The sequence below is a fragment of the Pseudopodoces humilis genome, chromosome 7 (assembly GCF_049639895.1).
Source record: "Pseudopodoces humilis isolate 2021_Gansu_Grassland_sample_001 chromosome 7, ASM4963989v1, whole genome shotgun sequence".
NCBI lineage: Eukaryota > Metazoa > Chordata > Aves > Passeriformes > Paridae > Pseudopodoces > Pseudopodoces humilis.
The window spans coordinates 62,128,940-62,149,545 of NC_142206.1; the positions used below are offsets into that span (position 1 = coordinate 62,128,940).

The 20,606-nt window shown below is 53.4% G+C and overlaps 3 protein-coding genes and 1 non-coding gene across 9 annotated transcripts in view; 1 reads left to right on the forward strand and 3 right to left on the reverse strand.

Moving 5' to 3' along the window:
• Positions 1 to 946, reverse strand: part of FANCM (FA complementation group M) — a 57,055-nt gene extending 56,109 nt beyond the window's left edge. For all 3 annotated transcript variants that reach the window (XM_088058100.1, XM_088058101.1, XM_088058102.1), the window contains exon 1: positions 470 to 946. In XM_088058100.1, the coding sequence (XP_087914226.1) occupies positions 470 to 899 (430 nt within the window). In that variant the 5' untranslated portion in view covers positions 900 to 946. The remainder of the gene's footprint in view (positions 1 to 469) is intronic.
• Positions 947 to 1,115: 169 nt separating this feature from the next.
• Positions 1,116 to 5,268, forward strand: FKBP3 (FKBP prolyl isomerase 3). Its single transcript, XM_005528601.3, has 7 exons — positions 1,116 to 1,388; positions 1,484 to 1,585; positions 1,679 to 1,786; positions 2,288 to 2,423; positions 3,292 to 3,359; positions 4,229 to 4,326; positions 5,046 to 5,268. The coding sequence occupies exons 1-7, from the start codon at positions 1,278 to 1,280 to the stop codon at positions 5,098 to 5,100; spliced, it is 678 nt and encodes a 225-aa protein (XP_005528658.1). The 5' UTR covers positions 1,116 to 1,277; the 3' UTR covers positions 5,101 to 5,268.
• Positions 5,269 to 5,528: 260 nt separating this feature from the next.
• On the reverse strand, positions 5,529 to 20,303 carry PRPF39 (pre-mRNA processing factor 39). 4 transcript variants are annotated; one of them, XM_005528602.3, is made up of 14 exons: positions 20,247 to 20,303; positions 16,636 to 16,987; positions 16,156 to 16,281; positions 15,402 to 15,520; positions 14,513 to 14,680; positions 13,706 to 13,862; positions 12,718 to 12,825; positions 10,735 to 10,899; positions 10,300 to 10,426; positions 9,946 to 10,214; positions 9,217 to 9,401; positions 7,953 to 8,027; positions 7,339 to 7,459; positions 5,529 to 6,199 (listed from the first exon to the last, which is right to left on the reverse strand). In XM_005528602.3, the coding sequence occupies exons 2-14, from the start codon at positions 16,963 to 16,965 to the stop codon at positions 6,149 to 6,151; spliced, it is 2,001 nt and encodes a 666-aa protein (XP_005528659.1). In that variant the 5' UTR covers positions 16,966 to 16,987; positions 20,247 to 20,303; the 3' UTR covers positions 5,529 to 6,148. The 4 variants fall into 4 exon arrangements, with proteins under 4 accessions (XP_005528659.1, XP_087914229.1, XP_014112957.1 ...); XM_088058103.1 differs by lacking the exons at positions 16,636 to 16,987; positions 20,247 to 20,303 and adding an exon at positions 15,648 to 15,757 and having other exon boundaries at positions 16,156 to 16,236; XM_014257482.2 differs by lacking the exons at positions 16,156 to 16,281; positions 16,636 to 16,987; positions 20,247 to 20,303 and adding exons at positions 15,648 to 15,810; positions 15,914 to 15,977.
• On the reverse strand, positions 9,777 to 9,862 carry LOC148184062 (small nucleolar RNA SNORD127). The gene has a single exon (XR_015773039.1). It is a non-coding gene; the product is annotated as a small nucleolar RNA SNORD127 (small nucleolar RNA).
• Positions 20,304 to 20,606: the final 303 nt, after the last annotated feature.

The following is a 20,606-nucleotide window of genomic DNA, read 5'->3' on the forward strand; positions in this document are numbered from 1 at the left end:
AGGCTGGGAAGCTCAAGATGCCTCATAGCTGCTCACTGCCCTAAACATCATTTAAAACACCTCCGGGAAAGGTCTGGGCTTAAAAACAAGTCATGGGTTCAGTCATTAAGGCTGCTGCCACGGTGAGGAATAAACTGCAGCTCCGGGGGGCTGCAAAAACTTCACAGAAAGGGGAAAGGAAAGTGACGAGGAAAGTGACGAGGAGGGAAGGAAGCGGCTATAAAACGGATTAAAAGAGTCATTATTCTTTGGCTTCAGCATCACGCAGAGCGCTCCGTGTGGGGCACGCTGGGGCCCACAGGGCTGCAGCCCAGCGCTTCACCCTTTACACAGGTGACCTGGGGTTTTAACCACCGCGAAAGCAGCAGTTTTAACCGCGAAAGCAGCAGTTTTAACCGCGAAAGCAGCAGTCAGCCCTTCAAACAGCTCTCAGTGTTCCTGTGGCTGTGCACACCGGCTGCAGCCGTACCTGTCATCTCCGCCATGTCCCGCCACGGGATGCCCATGACGCGGCCGCACGCCTCCATCTGCTGCGCCACCAGCGGCTTGGTGGGGGCGAGGAACAGCACCTTCCCCGAGGGGAACCAGCGGTAGAAGTTGTACATGACCACGGCGGCCACGAAAGTCTTGCCCAGCCCCGTGGGCAGGCACACGAGCGTGTTGGCCAGCAGCGCGGCGCCGGCCATGCGCTCCTGGTAGGGCCGCACGGGCAGGTTGGTGGGGTAGATCCAGATGGCCCCCGCCGCCTCGCTGAAGCCCCGCAGCGGGCCGGGGTCGGCGGGGGGCGCGGCCGCCAGCAGCAGCTCGCCACCGCTGCCCCCGCCCGCGTCCCTGCGCCCGGCTTCGCTGCGGGCCCCCCGCCACAACTGCGGCAAAGTGCTCTGCCGGCCGCCGCTCATCCTGCCCCGCCAGCCGCCATCTTAGCCCTGCCGCGCCGCCGCCGCTTGAAATCGCCGCCGAGAGGGACGGGGAGCCGCCTCCCGGCCCTCCCCTCCTCCCCCGGCCGCCTCACGGCTCTCCCCGAGCCCGAGGCAAATCCCGCCGCTGCCGCCGCTCCCCGCGCTCAGGGCGGGCCCCGAGGCGGCGCCATCTTGTCCCTCCCTCGGCGCCCGTCCCCGAAATCCCCCCGGCGGCCCCGCCGAGGGTGAAGGGGAGGGTCGGGACGCCGCCTTCGGAGCCTCCCCTTCTCCCCCGGCCGTGTCCCGGCCCGCCCCTTCTCGCTGCCGGGCGGCTCCCAGCCCTCCTCTCCGGAGGAGGAGCGGGAGGTGGGTGGGAAAATGGCGGCGGCCGCGGGCCCGGCGCAGCCCTGGAGCGCCGAGGAGCTGCGGAGCGAGGCGCTGGCCAAGAAGGAGATCATCAAATTCCTGCAGGAGCACGCGGCGCAGGCGGTAATTTCGGGGGATAATCAATGATTTGGAGTCGTGGGGGCGAGGTTTGGCGTTTCTTTTTGTTTCCCTGAACGTCTCGCACGCGTGTCCCGCAGTTCCTGGCGGAGCACAAGCTGCTGGGGCAGGTGAAGAACGTGGCGAAGACGGCGAACAAGGAGCAGCTGATCGCGGCTTACACTCAGCTCTTCCACACGCAGGTGAGGGGCTGGGGCCGGGCAGGGCTGCGGGGAGGGATGGATGGATGGATGGATGGATGCGGCTCCTCATCCTTCCTCATCCTCCCCTCGCAGCGCTTCAAGGGCACGGACGGCGCCGAGAAGGCGGCGGAGAAGGCGAAGCCGGCCAAGGCGGAGGAGGCCAAGGGGAAGGCGGTGAAGGCTGAGGAGGCTGCGGAGGAGGTTGGTGCCATGCCCTCAACTCGCGTTTTTCGCCTGGAAAACCAAAGTATCCCGGTCACTTGTCCCGGGGTGAGGGTTAGGGGGATATCGGGGAAAGGTTCTTCCCCCAGAGGGTGGAATGAGCTCTGGAAAAGCTCCCCAGGGAATGGGCACGGCCCCGAGGCTGCCGGAGCTCCAGGAGCGTTTGGGCAGCGCTGCCAGGGATGCCCAGGCTGGGATTGTCGGGGGGTCTGGGTAGGGACAGGACTCCACGATCCTTGTGGGTCCCTTCCAGCTCAAGAGATTGTGTGATTCTAAGTCTTCAAAACCTGGTTACAGCAAAAAATCTGGTGTTTATGCCCCACCTTAGCCTGAAGCTGCATTTTCCCCAAATGTTGCAGCCTTGCAGTAACATGAACACTCACTAACAGTGTCTCCTCTGATACCTTAAACTCAGCAGTTGTTCTTGCATATCTGAGGCTATTTAACCCACCAGTCATAACTCTCTTTTTATCACCTCAGGGGCCACCAAAGTACACAAAATCCATTTTAAAGAAGGGCGATAAAACCAACTTCCCAAAGAAAGGAGACACTGTCCACTGCTGGTACACAGGAAAGCTGCAGGATGGGACAGTCTTCGATACCAATATTCAGTCAAGTAAGGTTATGGACATAAAGATGTTCAGATAAACTGCTGGGGTTGGTTGCAAATGCTCCTACAGGGAATTACCTGGGCTCCTCCAGCAGATGTGGGCAGGGGTTTGTGTGTGGGAGCGTTCCTGACAAACAGCTTTATCATGGTGCTGCTGAGCCTGGTGCCCTGCAGTGGATCCTGATTTTCCATGAGGTAGCAAGGACAGTATTTTAGGACTGGCTGGTGTCAAGTGACATGGCTGCATCCTGCCAGCCCTGGCTTCTGGCATTCCAGGCCCCGGGGAATGTGGAATGCAGGGAGTCAGTCCAGAGGGGAGATAGTGCCTAAGGAACTCTGACACCAGCAGCGCCCTGGTTTTCTGTAAATAAACACATCTTGGGCCCTTTCTGTGGTAAATCTTTAAAATGGAGGCACTGGAATGAGAGGGATTTAAATACTCTGGTGTGGATATTCCCTGCTGGTGCTTTTGTGACAGATCAGAGGGTTTAGGGGTATGAAATTGTGCAATACTGGAAAGGTTTTCCCAGCAGTGATGTCCTGCACTGAGGAACAGTGTCTATAATTCCTCATGCTTGTGTGTTCCTTGTTGACTTTTCTTGGTTCCTTAATATGCCCATGACTTGTGCAGTCAACTTGAGTAATTCAGGAATGAGTCTTTGGGGGTTGAAAGATGCTTTGATGCAGCTTGAACATTTAATGATGCTTTTATTGCACAGTGTTAGTATTTCCCCTGAAAATCTGATATTGGGCTAAAAATAATGTTAGAAGAACAGCTATTTATATAAGGCATGATTGTAATGACAGTTTTCTACAGAAGTGTGGAGCGTGCTGCTGTGGTGTTGAGGCAAATGAACATAAAACTCTTTTCCAGGTTCAAAGAAGAAAAAAGCAGCCAAGCCCTTGAGTTTCAAAGTTGGCGTAGGAAAAGTGATCCGAGGTGTAAGTAAAGCCTTCAGGGCTCCCTGTGAGTCCCCAGGCAGTTTCATTCTGTGATTTATGACCGGGCTGCAGTTTTTGGGGTCTGTTTCTCATGGAGGCAGACTGGGGATTACTCTGGGAGGATGGAACGTTCATCCTTAGGGTCATTCCCTCTCCAGGCAGTGCAGAGAACACAGGCTCTGCTCCCTGGGGTCAGCCCAGCCTCGGGCTCTTGTCAGTCTCTCTCAGCAGCCGAGGCTGATGGGATCCCGGGGCTCCTCCCATCCCTGTTTGCATTCCCTGGGCTTTTCTCTTTCCATGGGGAGATTCCTGCTGCTGTCCACCCTGAGCCTCCCCTGGCCCAGCCTGAGGCCGTTCCCTCTCCTCCTGTCCCTGTTCCCTGGCAGCAGAGCCCGACCCCCCCGGCTGTCCCCTCCTGCCAGGGACTTGTGCAGAGCCACAAGGGCCCCCTGAGCCTCCTTTGCTCCAGGCTGAGCAGGAGAAATTCCTGATGTGGGATGGGATTGGAGCTGGGAAGGGGCTGTGGCTGTGGCCCAGGTTTATCCCAGTGCTTATCCCGGTTTGTGGGTGCCAGAGCCTTCCCTCAACAGGGACACAGCACCAAGCCCTGGGCACTCCCTGGGAAGGGAATACTGGAGCTGGGAATGCTGATGGAATGCGTGTTCCCATTGCTCTCCGGTACCATCCCAGCACAGGAGCAGGGATCTGCCCTGTGGGACTGGTGTGGGAGCAGGGAACACCCCCTGGAGCGCTCCACGGGGCTGGGGAGGATGCCTGGGGCTGTGGGTATTCCTGGGAGCCAGAGGAAAAGCTGGGAAGTGCAGAGGCTGCTGTGGCAGCACTGCCTGGAGCTGCTGCTGTCGTTGCAGTGGGACGAGGCCCTGCTGACCATGAGCAAAGGAGAGAAGGCCCAGCTGGAGATCGAGCCCGAGTGGGCCTACGGCAAGAAGGGGCAGCCCGATGCCAAGTATCCTTCCATGACCTCTGACTCCTGAGGGAGCCTGGGAATGCCGGGGGCAAGGAGCTGCTTTATGGACGGGAATACAACAGGGGCTCCACCTGTCACCCACAGCAGGCTCAGGACATTCCCACCCCGAGTTCAGGGCACTTCCTGGGGCTGCAACTGCTCTTTTCTTTTGGAGAAGAACTCGTGCAGGGGGAACCTGCTGCTCTTTTCCACCTGCATTTTTATCCCAGTGCTTCCAAGTGCTTCTGCCTGATGGGGATCCTAAGCAGGAGCAGGGACAGTTACATCAGCTCTGGGACACAGCTGAAGTAGGGGCTGGAGGAGTCATCCCGTGGTGGTTTATGCAGCCCCGTTTCCTTTTTCCAGCCCTTCTGGAGGAGGGCAGGGGATTGTTCTGTGCTGGAATCCTGTGATCTGAAGGGCTGCCTGGACACCTCTCCCCTGTGACAGGGGGACAGCGTGGCCTCTGGGAGGATGGAACATTCATCCTCAGTCATTCCCTCTCCAGGGAATGCAGCCAGGGCCGTGAGTGAGGAGCAGGGTGTGCTAATGAAGGTGGCCCTGGAGCTGGCTCCCCACAGCTCCCGCTGGATCCGGGGTGTCCAGCTGGGTCAGGATCAGCCAGGGACACAGGAGAGGCTGGGGAGCAGCTGGGGACTCCCTGCCCAGGGAGGGGACACTGCAGGGGCTGCTTCAGCTTCCTTAACATTTGCCAACAGGATCCCACCAAACGCAAAACTCTTCTTTGAGGTGGAGCTGGTGGATATTGAGTGAAGAATTCCCTGAGCTGCTGGGAATGCGCTTCTGCCAGAGCTTCCTGCTGGGTTGTTGTAACTCCTGGCTCCGGTGACAGCGGTGCCTTTGTGGAGATGAGTGCTGAGTGTTGTCCCTGCCCCGCTGCTGTAGTGACAGCCCCACCACTAAAGCAGAGTTTGTACCTGCCAGTGCCTCCCTTCTTTGTGTCTGTGCTCCTCTCGCTGAGCAGCAGGGCCCCACACCCAGCCAGGGCTCCTTCCCTCCTCTGGAGCCCAATCCCACACAATTCCCACTCCATTTATTTGACAGCAGCTGTGCTCGCAGAGATCCGGGTGTTCCACAGGTGTCCCTGTGCCACAGCCCCTCCTGTGAGCACCAGAGCTCAGCTCAGGCATTCTGTTCTCCCTCCTGGCTCGAGTGAGGCAGTCCAAGAAAGCTCAGAGCACTACTGAATTCCTCGCTTTTATTACAAAAATGGGAATGATCACTTTGATCAAAATGAAAAAAGTTTTGCTCACACCGTGTACATGAAAAACTCTAAATACAAAACTCATCCCAAACACAGTTTGTGCTTTTAAAAAAGAACGAAGGTGGTTTAATCCCTGCCCCTCCCACACTACAGAACCCGTGGGGCAGCTCTGCAAGGCCCCCAGTCCCAACAGCCCGGGCCTGGAACGGCTCCCTGACAGCTGGGCCAGGAGCAGCACAAGCCCTGGCTCCAGCCCTGGGCCAAAACCAACCCAAAACCCCACAGCTTTGCCCACTCTATTATGGAATCAAGAGACCGACGAGAATTCTTCTGATACTCCATAAATTAGTGCAGGGAATTAAAAAATTCATTTATGGTAAATGAGAATTGTACAGAGACCATTTATCAGTTACCAGCACACGAATCTTGCTTCACACATACCCCGTGAGCAGCAGCTCGGTTCACATGCAGAGGACCAAAAGCAGGTGGCACAACAGTTCCTTCACAGCCCAAAATTAGAAAAATATAATTTTTTTTTTTTTTTTAATTCCATCTTTGTTGAAACTGCAGCACAGTGAACTCCACTCCCTCCGGGGATCAGGTTGTGTGGTAATACTGTCCGTAATTCCAGGCGTTCTGGTAGTTGTACTGGAACAAACACAGCAGCAGCATCAGCCAGGATGTCCCTGCTGCACACAGAGCTCCCCCAGCCCCTGTGCCCAGCACAGCCCCCCTGGGATGCAGGCCAGCGCTGCCATTCCCTCTGGAACAGCCTGGGGAAGGCAGGCAGGGGTGGAGGTACCGTGCTGCCACAGGACAGATCCGCGTCACAAAGTCACAAAATCAAAATATCCCCACCTGGGAGGGACCCCCAGGGATCATCCCAGCCCCTCCCAGACCCCGCAACAATCCCAGCCTGGGCATCCCTGGCAGCGCTGCCCAAACGCTCCTGGAGCTCCGGCAGCCTCGGGGCCGTGCCCATTCCCTGGGGAGCTTTTCCAGAGCTCATTCCACCCTCTGGGGGAAGAACCTTCCCTGATCTCCAGCCTGAGCCCCATCCCTGGCCCAGCTCCAAGGCTGCCATTCCTGCAGTGCTGTGTGAGGCTCAGGGCATTGCTCCTGGCCCAGCACTGGGCAGTCTGTGCTGGATGAGACTCCTGGCACTGCCTGACTTTGGGGAGAATTCCCAACCTGGCTGCAGGCAGTCCCAAGGGCTCCCCAGGGGTTGGGCCCCAGTGGTACCACGGCTCTCCCAGCTCTGGGGGCTCTGCACAGTCTAATCAACGCTTTTCATAAAACCACTTCAGAAGCTCCATGGATTTAAAAGACACGTGGCTGTGGCAGTAGGGACATGGGTCAGTGGTGACCTTGGCAGTGCTGGTGGAACAGCTGGACTGGATGGTCTTACAGGGCTTTTCCAACCTCAACAATTCTGTTCCAAGCTAGAATGCCCCAGAGGAAGAGCCCCAGAGGACAAGCTGATTTTGTTGGTGCTGTGTACCAGCAGAACCCACCCCAAGGCACTGCAGGAATTACTGCCTGGAGACAGTCACTGCCAGGCACACGGGAAAGGGGCTGACCCCAAAGCCAGTCTGGGCAAAACAGTTCCACACACACCTGGCCCTGCTGCCCTCCCCATCCCCTCCCTGTGTGACAGGACAGCCACCAAAGCGCTCCTGGCTCCACGTAACGCGTGAGGAGCACGCCCAGGAGGGATCAACACCCCACAGAGTCGAGTTTTCCTCCCCAGGAGCTGCAAGTGTGCAGGCTGGCCCGGGGCACCGTACCTGGTACCAGGCGTTGTAGTTGTAGGCGGCCTGGTTGACCTGCATGTCCCCGTCCATGAGCTGCGCCGCCGCCAGCCCCGCGTCCTCCGTCAGCAGCTTCTTCTCGTCCGGCTCCTCCGAGCTGCAAGGGAACAGAGCCTTGTTCTGGCACCCTGGAACGCTGCATCAGCCTCAGCTGTGCTCAGCTGGCTGCCCCGGCCCAGCGGGGTGAGGGAACTGGGCTCAGGGAAGGGCAGCTGGTGCTGTGCTCCAGAGCAGGCTGGGTTTAAAGCAAAGCAAAGGCTCTAAGTTCCTGCTCAGAGACTGAGTTATTTTACCAGCACTGTTTGGCTCAACAACTCAAAAACTTATTTTCCAAAAATGTTTCCATCCCTGGAAGCATCCAAGGCCAGGATGGATGGAGCTCTGAGCAACCTATAGAAGGTGTCCCTGTCCATGGCAGGTTTTAGGGCTTTCCAATGCAAACAATTCTGTGAATATTTAAGGCAGCAGAGCTCTATTTAGCACACACTTTAAAGGACTAAAATGAAGTGATTCTATCCTCACATCAGTGGGTTCAAAGCTGACAAAAGACTAAAGAACCCCCAGAGTGAGCTGCTGGGCTCAGTCCGTACCCGTTCTCCGCCCGCCGCTTCAGCGTCTCCTGCTCCTTCAGCAGCGCCTGGTGCTCGTCGTAGGCATCCAGGAGCCTGCAGAGAGCACAACCAGTCAGGCCTTGCCAGGATTCAAAACTCCTGAGCAATGCCCACTGCAAGCTCTAACACTACAGCAAACTGCAGTGCCACCAGTACTAATGAGTGACCCACCACCAGCAGGGGAAAGCCAACTCGGTGCCATTCACAACAGCTCCAGCTCCCAGCCCGCTGAGCTTCCCTCACACTTGATGCAGCTTTTATCAAGTTCCTTTATAAACAAGTTTTCTAGAAGTGATTTGTGATTCAGCTGCTCCTTCAGAGCCTGCTGGTGATGCTACCCACAGCAGCACAGAGATGTGGGAATCATTATTTGAACACTGGAAATTATTCCAGTCCCAAAGCAGCACCTACAGCCTTTCCCCATCCAGCAGGGAAGAACAAGGGTGGTTAATGCAGCACAGGAGAGTCCTGGCTAAAATTCCCACAGATATTGAAATACCCCCTCATCTGCAGCATCTCACAAAACCTGCAGCTTCTGACAGTGTGCTCTGGGTGAAGAGCTCCTCGTACTCATTCTGTGCTCTGGGATTATTTGGGAACTGCAAAATTCCTTGTGGTTGATCTGTCTCAGATCCCAAACTTGCACTGACTGGCTGCCATGCAGAGGCAGCAGAATTTAAGGAGGGTTATTGTTAAAAACACACAAAGCAGGAAAACTGACTTCTCATTAATCCTTCCGGGTTATTTAGCTGCAAAACGTAAATAAAAACAATAGACAATTAAGAAGAAAAACATATTTTGAGGCATTGAATTTAAAACTTGCATTTCTGGCGTGTCCTCCCACCTAAGTGCACCGTTGTTAACAGTGCTGAGCACTGAGAAATCCAAGCAGTGCAGTTCTGGAAACTCCCAGGGAACAGTCTCAAAGGACACCTGAGGCCTGTCCCATTCCCCTGGGGAGCCCCTCCCTTCACAGGGCTCAGCAAGGGGAAACCAACCACAGCAAAACCTGGCAGGGCAGCACAGCTCTGCTCACTCAGTGCTGGGCACTTCAGATAAAAAGGGGCAATTATCTGACAATCTATTCCTGTTTAACATCAGGAGGTCGGTTTAGAAGGGCAGCTGTTCCTTACAAAGAGCTGATGGCACAAAGGAAACGATTTTACAGAAGTCTCTGATCCCACCCTTTTCCCAGCACTCTCCCAGTGACCCCAGTCTGGCCGCTGCCCACAGGACATCTTACTTGTTCACATCAGACCCAAAATCTTCCAGGAATTCCACTTTTCTCTGTGAGAACGTGATCCTCATTTTGATGGACAAGGCCCCATGGATGGCCTTGTCAAAGCAGCTCAGGATGTTCTCCTCGTTCTGCTTGAGGTCACCACTGTACTCCATCTCCAGCAGGTTCAGGTACAGTTTGGTGTTTTCCTGTGCAGAACAGGCATTAGGAGGGGCACACCTGACCCTCACAGCAGGTATTTAACTCTGCTACACACCGCAATTCACCCCATAAATACAAACAACAGCCAATAAAGGGATTTTTTCCTCTCTCCCTGGGCTGGTTTGTGGCACAAACAGACCAGAAGTGACCAGCACCACAAACCCAGGTGCTGCACTTGGCTGGCAGCATCTGAGTGCCAGATATTCCTGTGCTGACACCAAACCACCACGCACTGCCCACACCAATAACACCGAACACAGCGAGAACGTTTAAGGTACTAGAAAATTAAAATAGAGGTGCAAAGCACATTGTGCTTCTGATGGGAAAAGGGTGCAAACATCCAGATTCCCAGGCTGGGACCTTGGCAACGTCAGTTTAGAGGGACTGTTGTCTCCATGCAGTAATGGGACATTCCATGCAGTTACAACTCCTGTCATCACTGTTGCCATGTTTTACAAAAGGCTTCAGAAAGAGAGAAAGACACCGGGGTGGTTTGAGTTTTGGGTAAGACAGCCAAGAGGGAACACATACTTTGTCCAGTTCTATGGCTTCTGACAGCACTTTTCTTGCCTTTGGCAGGTTTTTCTGCACTTTGAAGAGGTGCCGGGCGAGTTTGATGGCATAGAAGGAGGCTTCACTGATGGACTTGGCATTCCTGACAGCATCTTCCAGCAGCTGCTCCGCCTCCTCCATGTTGCCGTGCCGGCGCTCCAGGCTCACCCTGCGCAGGCGGATCATGGCCAGCCCCAGGATGCACTCCTCAAACGTCTTCAGGATCCTTCTGGCTTCGTCAATGTTGCCTAGAAGGGCAGGGAGACGCTTTAGGACAGGGCAGGTGGCAGAGCTCCCCCAGCAGAGCCCCCCGAGAGGCAGGGCTGCCCTTACCCTGCTGCTCCTCGAAGGCTGCCCACAGCATGTGCACCATGGGCTTCTTGGGCAGGTGGATGGTGCAGGCCCTGCTGTACACGTGCCTCACGCCCTCGATGCTGTGGTTCTCCATGTATTTGGCGTACTAGGGTTGGAAACAGAGCAGAGACCAGCCAGGTTAAAGCTTGTATTTGTCTCCAAGAACATGCCAGAACGATAAAATTCTTTTGTTTAAACCCATTCAGCACCTTTATGGAACCACTAGACTAGTTTCTGTAAGGAAGGACGTAGAGAGGCAACGCAGTTGGCAAATGCAGCAGTCAAATCTGGTTGCAAGCAGACCATCTCCTAATGCAACAGATATAGTTATAGATGAACAACGTTCCACAGGGTACAAGGGTTAGTCACCAGGTCAAGGTGTGCACCAGCAGAGCCGTGAGCTGCCTCCCTTACCTTGATCCAGAAGTCCTCATAGAGGGCACATGAAATGACACATCTCTCAAAGAGGACCACGACTCGCTCGTGAGTGCCATTCTCTATCTCAAACTCTAAGTACTCTTTCCAGTTTTTCAGCTGAATTTTCTCCAGAGGTTTTACATGAAAGTAAGGCCTCTTGATCTGCAAGAGTCACAGGATGCAACTGGTGATTACAAACACACCGCCACGGGGGTCCACACAACCAACAGCCACACAACCAATACTCAGTTCCTGCCATTTCAGTGATCAGGGCTCCAGTGACACCTCCTCATCTACTCAATCCAGGGTTATCCAGGTATGGATCAAGGGATTTACTCCAGTGACATTCCAGGCTAGAAACCACCTTCCCTAGAGAGCTTTTGGAGTGCAAGTGTTTCGAGCTGCTGGCAGAGGACCCAAGGCAGCCCAGTGTCAGTGACATTATGGACACACTGGACACTGCCCACATCCATCCACACAAGTGCTCACTGTGGGACACCCAGCCCACAAGTCCAACTCAGCATTTGGTTGAGAATCATGGCAAGGAAAGACAGAGGACTGAACTGGACTTCCTATCAAATATTTACATCAATCTGGTTATAGCAAGACCACAAATTTAGCTCCATCGTGGTGTTATTGATGGCTGCAAGAGGGGCTGGGTGGGACAGAGCTCAGCACAGAAAATTAAACATCGCTCTGTTCAAATTGAAATTCCTTTGTCTGCTATCTTGCCAGAGATCCTTTGCTTTCCCCTCACCATCTTTAACTGCATTTCATTATGTCTCTCCCGTGCTGCCATTTCCTCTCAGATCCAAGTCCATACAAATGGATGAAGAACTTACAGTAAAATTAAGGAGAATCCAATTCTTCAAAGCCACCTGAAATTTAAAGCCAATCCCCGCTCCATGCTCCTCACTGACCCCTGGTGTGGAAGCCAACACTTTGTGGCCATTTTGCCCAGCTCACAGTCCCACTCCTGCTGAAAACAGCTGTGAGCCATGGCCAGCCCTGGGTGGGCTCTGTCCTTTAGAGCCACGCTGCCCCGTGCACGGCCAGCTCCTGCCAGCCCCTGCTGGACTAACTCTGCTAACGAGGCACTCTGCACACCCTGCTGCTAACCAGAGCACGCTGTGGCCAGCAGGGAGGGGACTCTCAGTTGCCCAATGCCCACAGCTGCAGTGCTCTCCCCAGTCCCACAGGTGTGCAGTTTTGGGTTTCCCAAGGCAGGAACCTGGGGTGCTCTGCTCCTCCTGCCAGGGTCACTGGCACAGAGCTCGCTGCTCCCCACGCTGCTTGGGAGCTCCTGGGCTGTGGGGACACCTGGCCCAGCGCAGCAAATCACCCAACCCACTCAAGCCCCAAAATCTGGCCCAGATGGGTAACACAATGGACTCTTTAGAATAAGAAGTAAATTTAAAACAAGGACCATGTTTGCCAGGAAGAAAAATATAAACACTGAGAATGAAAACCTCACATTGTTTTTTCAAACAGAATCCAACTTAACTCTACAGCAAAAGCTGTATATTTGCAGTGGTCAAAATATTAGTTTAATTAAGTACTTTTAACACATTATACATAGGACGTCCAAAACAAAAGTTACTTGATTAAGTGTGTAATGTTAAAATACAGAAGCACAGGAATTTTGTTCTCCTCTGAGCACAGGCTTACCTTTCAAAGGGAATCCCCTCCATCCCCTCATGCCTTTACACCACCCCAGGGCACGAGCAGCACTAACTCTCAGGACTCACTTAGCAAACATTACAGCACCTTGCCTCTCTCCAAACACTGCTCTGAGATCTTTACATCATCAGGTGCCAGGTGCCTCTTCACAAGAAAAACGGCAGAGAAATGAAACTGTTCCAACTCTGAGTCTCTGTTCAATCCCCCCACAGTAGTTTTAGTTAAATTTCACAGAATTCCCAGCTCCCAGCCCTGTTCCCAATCCACCTGCTCGTGTTGGTTCACACAAACCCCACTTACCGCTTCCTCAAACGTCCACCTCTTACTGACTTCATGCTCGTTGTGGTTAAATATCTCCTGATGGATCTCAATGATTCTGTGCCTCATGTTCTCTATCTCAGTGATTAGCTACAACAGAATAGAAAATAAACATATATAAATAAAATATATTAGAAAATATAACACAGGCAGACATGGTATCACCTTTCTAACTGCCTCCTGTGCCAGGGATGTGCGTGGATTCTCCCTGAGCAGCCAGGGCAGGGCTGGGACACTGCCTGATGGAGCCTTGGCCCTCAGCACACACAGCTGAACTGGTTTTTATCCCATGCTAAAGCTGATTTGAGATTAAGGACGGATTTGGATCCAAGTCAGCCCCAGTTTCAGTGTGTCTGTGTTTTCAGCATCAGCAGTTCCTTTGGACAGCTCCAGGCTTTCCTAGGCCTGTAACAGTCTGAACCTGCTCAGGCCACTGCTGATGAGGAGCTTTCTTAGACCACAGATCCCAATCTGCTGACCTGGAATAATTACTATTTGTTCCTAAGGTTTTGCACAACGCTTCTTTCATTTTCTAACTCATGTCTTTAACACCTCTGCCAGCACTGGAAGGGGCTGTCCTGTTACCACACGAGCCACAGGGCAGTGATGTCCAGGAGCTCTCTGGGCACAGCTCGAGTGGCTGCAGAGGAAGCCCTGCCCCAGAGAAGGACAGGGTGCCAGTGCCCACCCCATGCAGGGGCCCTGGTGGGGTCAGTGATTCCTCAGTGCTGCAGGGCACTGATGTGCAGGAGCTCTCTGGGCACAGCTCGAGTGGCTGCAGAGGGACAGGGAAGGACAGGGGTGGTACTCTGTGCCCACCCCGTGCAGGTACCTTGGTGGGGTCAGTGATGCCCTGAGAGCTCTGTGGGCACTGCCCAGCTCCAGCAGACTGAGCTGGCTGCAGAGGAAGCCCTGCCCCAGCCCCAGGGAAGGACAGGGGTGGTACTTTGTGCCCACCCCGTGCAGGTACCTTGGCGGGGTCGGTGATGTCCTCCGTGCCGCAGGGCAGCTCGTCCCCGTCCTCACCGCTGTGGCCGCTGGCGGCCGCCAGCTCCCGGCGCAGCTGCACAAACTGCTCCGTGGTCAGGAAATCTCGGGGCAGGTTGTTCTGGATGTGCTCTTTAAACCTAACAACAGCCACAAAGAGGCATTGCAAAGGGGTTGTTTCACGCTGCACTGCTGCCCAACGGGGCACAACCCGAAATCCCAGGGGCTTGTGCTTTGCTTTGTGGCTCCCACCCAAAACAGCCTCACCAGTGCCATGTCTCAGAGGGCAGCATGGCAGGCTGAAGAACCCTTGCCATGGAAAAGAGATGGCAAAGGACAAAATCAATTATAAAGGAAATACTTCATTTCCCACACTGAGAGATCTGTGGAAGTTTTGGGGAAGACTGTGCAATTTAACTAAGGGTGCTGCTCAAGTCTCCCTACCAATGCAGAATCCACCATCTGAAACTGAACCAGGATTCCTCTTTAGTCAGTTAAACTGGTGCTTCTCCACACATGGGCACTGCACAACTATTAAAGTCCAAAACTGCTCATTCTGATTTCTCAAAGACATCCTCTCTTCTTCCCCACACTTCCAAGGCCTGTCCTTACTCCACAACAAAACCTCTGAATTTACTTAAAACCAAATTCCTCAAATGTGCATCAGTACTCAAAAACAATCAGTCCAACTGCCCAAGTAGAGAAGTAAATAACCACATAAAACTGTTCCAAATCTTGTGCTGAGTATTTCCACCCCTCACACGGCATTAACTCTCTGTTTTCCCTTTACCTCTGGAAGTGATGGCTGTAGAGCTGTGTTGGGATTCCCAGGATGCGGTCATAGATGGATGTAACTTCCCTTAGGTTTCCCTGGTCATTTTCCCAGTTTATATACATTTCCCAGAGTCTGTCAGAACGGAAATCTGTCCCAGCAGCCAGCACTGCGTGTTCATAGGCTCTGGAAAAGGAAATTGTTTTACACTGGTTTCTGGATTCTGGGACAGAACAAGGAAGGAAAGTCCTGACTCTTATTAAAGGTTATGAGCACCCTCATTTATTTGAAGCTAGACTTATATTAATTATTTACATTCTTCAAAGTGTTCAGATATCTGCAGCAAGGTGTCTGGAGATTCCAAAAGCTCACTCATTTTTTACCTCCAGCACTTCCACAACAGAACAAATAAAGGCAACAGCAAAAGCCGCTGGCCAGAACACAAGATATTAGAAAAATACACAACCTTTACCAACTTTTGTTTTGTACAGACTCCACACCCACCAGTGCAGCAGTGCAACACCTCAAACCTGTGCAGCAATTCTGCAGCTTGATTCAGATTCAATTCCAGTGTAATTAAGCCTTCTGATCAAACTTTAGTCCAACCCTTTAAGCAGGTCCACTGCCAGCCACAGCAAGCAGACAATCCTAGCCATACCCTGGAAACTCCCAAGGAATTAAATTCCAAGATTCCAAATGCTGCATCCAGTCTGAAGTTCTCAAGCCACAACTTTTGCCCCTTGTATCCCACTGTGCTGTCTCCCCATTCTTACGGAATTTGGTTCCATCATCTCTTAATTTAAAAATCCTTGAAGTGACAGTGGGTTGTTATGAATTTTCCTCTTTTTAAAAACACAAGAACCTGATCCCGGTGGTGTGTATGGATATCAGGCTGCTCCCAACTCACCCCCGGATGGTACTGTTAGTTTCAGGATCAGCAGGGTCCAAGGTCTCCTTTAGGAAGTTTATATAATGTATCCAAAGATCAACACTAAGAGGAATTGCCTGAAGCCCTCGGCGATAGACCTATGAAGAGAACATGAACTGTACTTCAAATCCTTAATGGGGTCCTAAGAGAGAGGCAACACTGTGTTATCCGGTGAACCTTAGAAATACTAATTACTGGAATTTTGTTTAAATAATCTACCATTACCATTCGGGTGGAGGTTGGATAGAACATGGCAATGTTCTGATCTCCACGTGCAGAGTCTTGATCTTCAAAGCGCAGCGGTCCCTGCATTCTGACCAGGTTGTGTGGGCAGGCTTTGGGGTACAGACCATAGGGCACAGACCCATTAGAGCATCATTGACAGCGTCTGACCAAAAATGCAATAAGATGGAGCAATTGTGACCAGCAAACCAACTATATTGTTTTGAAAATGAGTAATAAATGGAAGTGACAGAAAAGCCCTGCCCTACTTGTTAAGCTGCAGTGTAATACAGAGGCTTGCACTGCAAAGCTTGACAAACTGTAGAGGTTTAACGCACCTGCCAACAAAGAGAGAGAACATTAGCTCCAAATGCCACAGCTGTGACACGTGCAAACACGTCCCTCGAGCCCTGGCCGTGCAGGGCAGGCACTGGCAGCCCAATGACTCGCAGTGGGACAGTCATTGTTGGCTTTGGGACTGGTGGCAGTGCTGGCCCCGGGCCCTACGTACCTCGTCTGACTGCTTGACGTTGTCGTGGCGCTTCTCCAGGTCTGCGTACTTCTTCCAGTACCCATAGCAGTAGGGGTAGTGTGAGAAAAACCTGTCAAAGGCTTTCCTGGCTGCTGGCAAGTGGTTCTGTGGGAAACACAGAGCGAGCACAATCAGTGCTTCCCTTAGGAACAACTTCAGGATATTTTAAATGCAATCATTAACACTGTGTTAGAAATGCCTGGAGTTATTTTGACACTGACACCCTGGGCTACTGGAAGGTGGCCCTGCACATGGCAACAGCTTTTAAAGGTCACTTCCAACCCAAACCATCCTGGCGTTTTATGATTAAATTACAACAGTGGCAAGGACAGCTGCCTTAAATCAGCATCGTGACAGCCTGATGGACATCCTACGTTTGCCACTGGAATTCCATGACTTTAGCTTTTCTTTGTGTTTATTTATTTCAGGGAGACGGAGGAGAAAGGGGCGGGTACTAACCTCCTGCTCTACGTACTGCAGTAGATAAACCCATCCCGTGAAATCCTGCGGATTGTCCTCTACTACTTTCCAAAACTTGTCAAAATCCGGAGGGAAGTCAGCCTCAAGATCTGTTGTCTGTAAGCTCTCAATGTTTGGAATTTCGCTCTCCTGCGTGTTGTCCTCGTTGAGGTCCGGGGAGCTGTCCGGGGACTGCTCCATCTCGGTGACACTCATGATCTCGGTGCTGAAGTCCATGTGCTGCTCCTCGGCCGCGCTCTCGGCGCCGGGCTCCGCACTCTCATTGCCCACAGTGGGCTGCTCCTCCTCCGTGCTCTCCGTGTTCTCCATGGCACCGCTGTGCGACTGGATCCTGCGGGAACACCGGTGTTCAGCGCTCCTGTGCCACAGCTCGGCTGGGAGCCGCCAGCTCAGAGTGTGCCAGTGCTCCAGGGGTCCCTGTACTGCACCACAGCCCTGCTGGCATCTGCCTCGTGCATCAGCCTTGTTCAACAATAAAATATATCAACAGCTGTCACAGATTTTCACATCTGCACATACAAATCCTTGGGGGGGTTCTAAAAAACTGTCACAGGGAGCTACCGAGGTATAAAAGTGAATCAATACAGTTTTCCTGCAGGAGTCCAGTGGAAGTTTATTCCAAATAAAGAAATATGTTCAAATCCCATAGAAACATTCAGGCTGGAAAAGCTGCCTGGGACCATCAGGTCCAAGTTACTCCAGCAGTGCCACGGTCACCATGGACCCATGTCCCTTAATTCATTCAATTTTCCTACTTAGTACAAGTCAGTAAACGTTTTATGAAATAAACAAGTGTTAAAAGGTGCCCTCAACACCAGGCTAAAGCAAAGACAAGAATTACTGTCAGCACCAACTCAGTCCCCATTAGGGATGTCCAAACACACCCAGCAGCACCACAGGGCCACAGAAATGCTCTGGCTGCTCCTGACCTGCAGCCCCTCACTCCCACCCACACCCAGTGCCAGGTGCTTCCTCCTGCCCCTTGGGACAGACTCCTGCTTCCTCCCACTCCTCCTGTAATGTCCCTGCCAAGAGCCACAGCCCAGCCCTGCCGTGCCAGTGCCAGGCCAGCCTGACCTGGCTGGGTGCCACCGAGCCTCGGCTGATCCCGGCCTTCCCTCCCGGAGCAGGGACACTGAGCTGAGCCTCCTCCAAACCCCTGACAGCTCAGGGATCCCAGCACCCTGCAGGACACAACAGCTCCCAGCTGTGAGTCTGCCTGGGATGAAGGATGAAGAATAGTGTTGCACTGTCATCATCCTCACAGGCTGCACTGCCACTCCTGGTTCCTCCCGTTCTCCTCGGAGCAGGTGGCAAAGGCATTTGGGATTTAAAAGAAAAAGCAGAAGTCCCCACTCCAGAACTCTCCAGAGTCCTTTCACACTGAAAGCCTGAAGAGACAACCAGACCACTGCTTTCACTTCAGCAAGGACATGGATAAGACACCACTATATACTGGGGTGAAGTTCCTGCCAGAAAGGAAAAATCTCTCTCCCTTATCCTCAGCAGCTTCAACTCTTGGGATACGCATTCACGTTTTCCCAGGAGTTCACCAAGCCAAGGAAATTTGGCACAATATTCAAGAGTCCCTGTGGTGCACCCAGCAGGTTTTCTAATAACTGCTTTTTTAAGGATTTCTGCCCTCCATCATTAGGCAGCCACAGGCTTGGAGCAACTTGGGCTAGAGAAAGGTGTCCCTGCTCATGGCAGCGGGTGGAACTGGATGGGCTTTGAAGTGCCTTCCAACCCAAACCATGCAGTGACCCTCTGATTTTGAGAAAAAAAACATCATTTTGTAACATTAAGTATCAAAGAGTATCACTGTGCTTTTACCAGTGCAACAGGCAGAGACCTCAATCACTCAAAGGCTGCTGCACTTCAGAGGGTACCTCTGCAGGTTCTAAATTCGAGGGATAAGAGGAGGGAGTGACACTAACTGCAGCCCCAACATCAGAAAAAACAGTTTCAAGGCTATTTACAGCTCTAAAATTCACATATGATGTTACAAAATGACATAACCGTGAGAGGGACGAGAGAAAATGGCTTCAAGTTGCACCAGGAGAAGTTCATGTTGGATACTGGGGAAATTTCTTAATGGAAAGGGCTGTCCAGCCCTGGCACAGCTGCCCAGGGCAGGGCTGGAGTGCCCATTCCTGGAGGGATTTAAAGCCCTGTGGACCTGGCAGTTGGGGACATGGAGCAGTGGTGGCCTTGGCAGCAGTGCTGGGGAGAATGGTTGGACTTTATGATTGGCCTTAATGATTCCATGGGTTCTGTCATGCAGTAATTCCTGACCTAAAGTTACTCTGATGTTTAACAGATGTTTTCTCCCTCTAGCTGATTCAGAAGGCATATTCCATCTTAAAAAACCAGCTCTCCAAATCTAGCCATCTCTGGATTAAGAGGGAAAAAAGAATGAGGGAGAAGCTGTACTGAGCTGCACACGAGGTTTCAAACTGAATCCAAGTCTGTCTGACAGCTCTTCCAGCCAAATGCCTTCCAGTCTGGTCCCCGGCATATCCCAAAATCTGACAGCAATCCACGGTTTAAACCAGCCAATGCAACAGGCCGTGGTCACAAAAGTCCATGGGAAGGCATGGGGCCAAGAAACATCAGGAAAACTTAATTCTGGGCTTTTCACCTAAATTCCAAAGGGTTTGACATCACACAGGCTAAACAACTGAATCAGCGTATCAGACAGCTACACACACACTGGTATTAAATAATTGACGCTAACATGTATTATTCAGCTTGTTACCAGCAAAAGACTGCTGTACACAAAACTGCCGCTCCTAAACGTGAATGAGCTAATGGCAAACAAACAGGGAAACTGCAGAGGGGCAGGAATGTGGAGCCTTGTGTGAGCTCTGCCCAGCACGCCCCACTCACACCCTGATAAGGCGCTGCTGGAACCAGCCGGGGCAGGGCCGGCGCTGCCCGGGCCCAGCGCGTGCCGGGATTAGGTTTGAATCACGGAATCATTTACTGGAAAAGCCCTTCAAGGCCATCGAGTCCCAGCTGTGCCCGATGGCCACCTCGCCGCCAGCCCAGAGCTCTGAGTGCCACGTCCAGGCCTTCCCCGGACACCTCAGGGATGGGGACTCCAAAGCTCCCTGGGCAGCCCCTGCCAAGGCCCGACCACTTTTTCCATGTGGAAATTCCTGCTGATGTCCACCCTGAGCCCCCCTGGCCCATCCTGAGGCCGCTTCCTCACGATCGGGGCCTCTCCGAGGCCCGGTCTGAGCAATAACGTCACAAACCGCGAGGCGCGGAGCGGCTCCGCGCGGGCCCGTTACTCGCCCAGCGGCCGTTCAACGCAGAAAACGGGGATACAAGGACACAAGAGGGATACCGGGATACATCCGCTCGGCAGAGTTCATCTCTCGGGCGGGCCCGAGGCCCGGCAGCGGCCGCGGGAGACGACGGGGCCGACACGGCGCTCGCAGCGCCCCGCGCGCGGCCCGGCCCAACCCCCGCCCGCCTCGGTCTCCCCGCCCAGCTGTCCCACGGCCCGGCCGCTCCCGGCCGCTGTCGGAGCTCCCCGCTCTCCTCCCCTTAGCCCCGTGCGGCCGCAGCCCCCTCGCCGGTACCTGCCGGGGCCGCCACAGCCGGGGCCGCCACAGCCGCCGCCGCCGCCTCGCCCGGGCCTCACGCACCGCGCACGCGCACAGCGCCCCGCGCGCGAGCCCGCCTCCCCCGCGCGTGCGCGCCGCCCGCAGCGCCCGCCCCTTCCCGCCAAATGGCGCCGGTGCCTGAGGGGCAGCGCTGAGAGTCAGAGCCCGGTGCGGGAATATATAAACCGCAGTAAAGGGAATCAAATAAATATAGCCCCATATAGAAACGTCCTAGAATTATTTGGGTTGAAAGACACTTCTAAGATCACCCAGTCCCACTGTCCACTCAGCACTGCCACTGTAGCCCTTAAACCATTAAACCAAGTCACCCACACC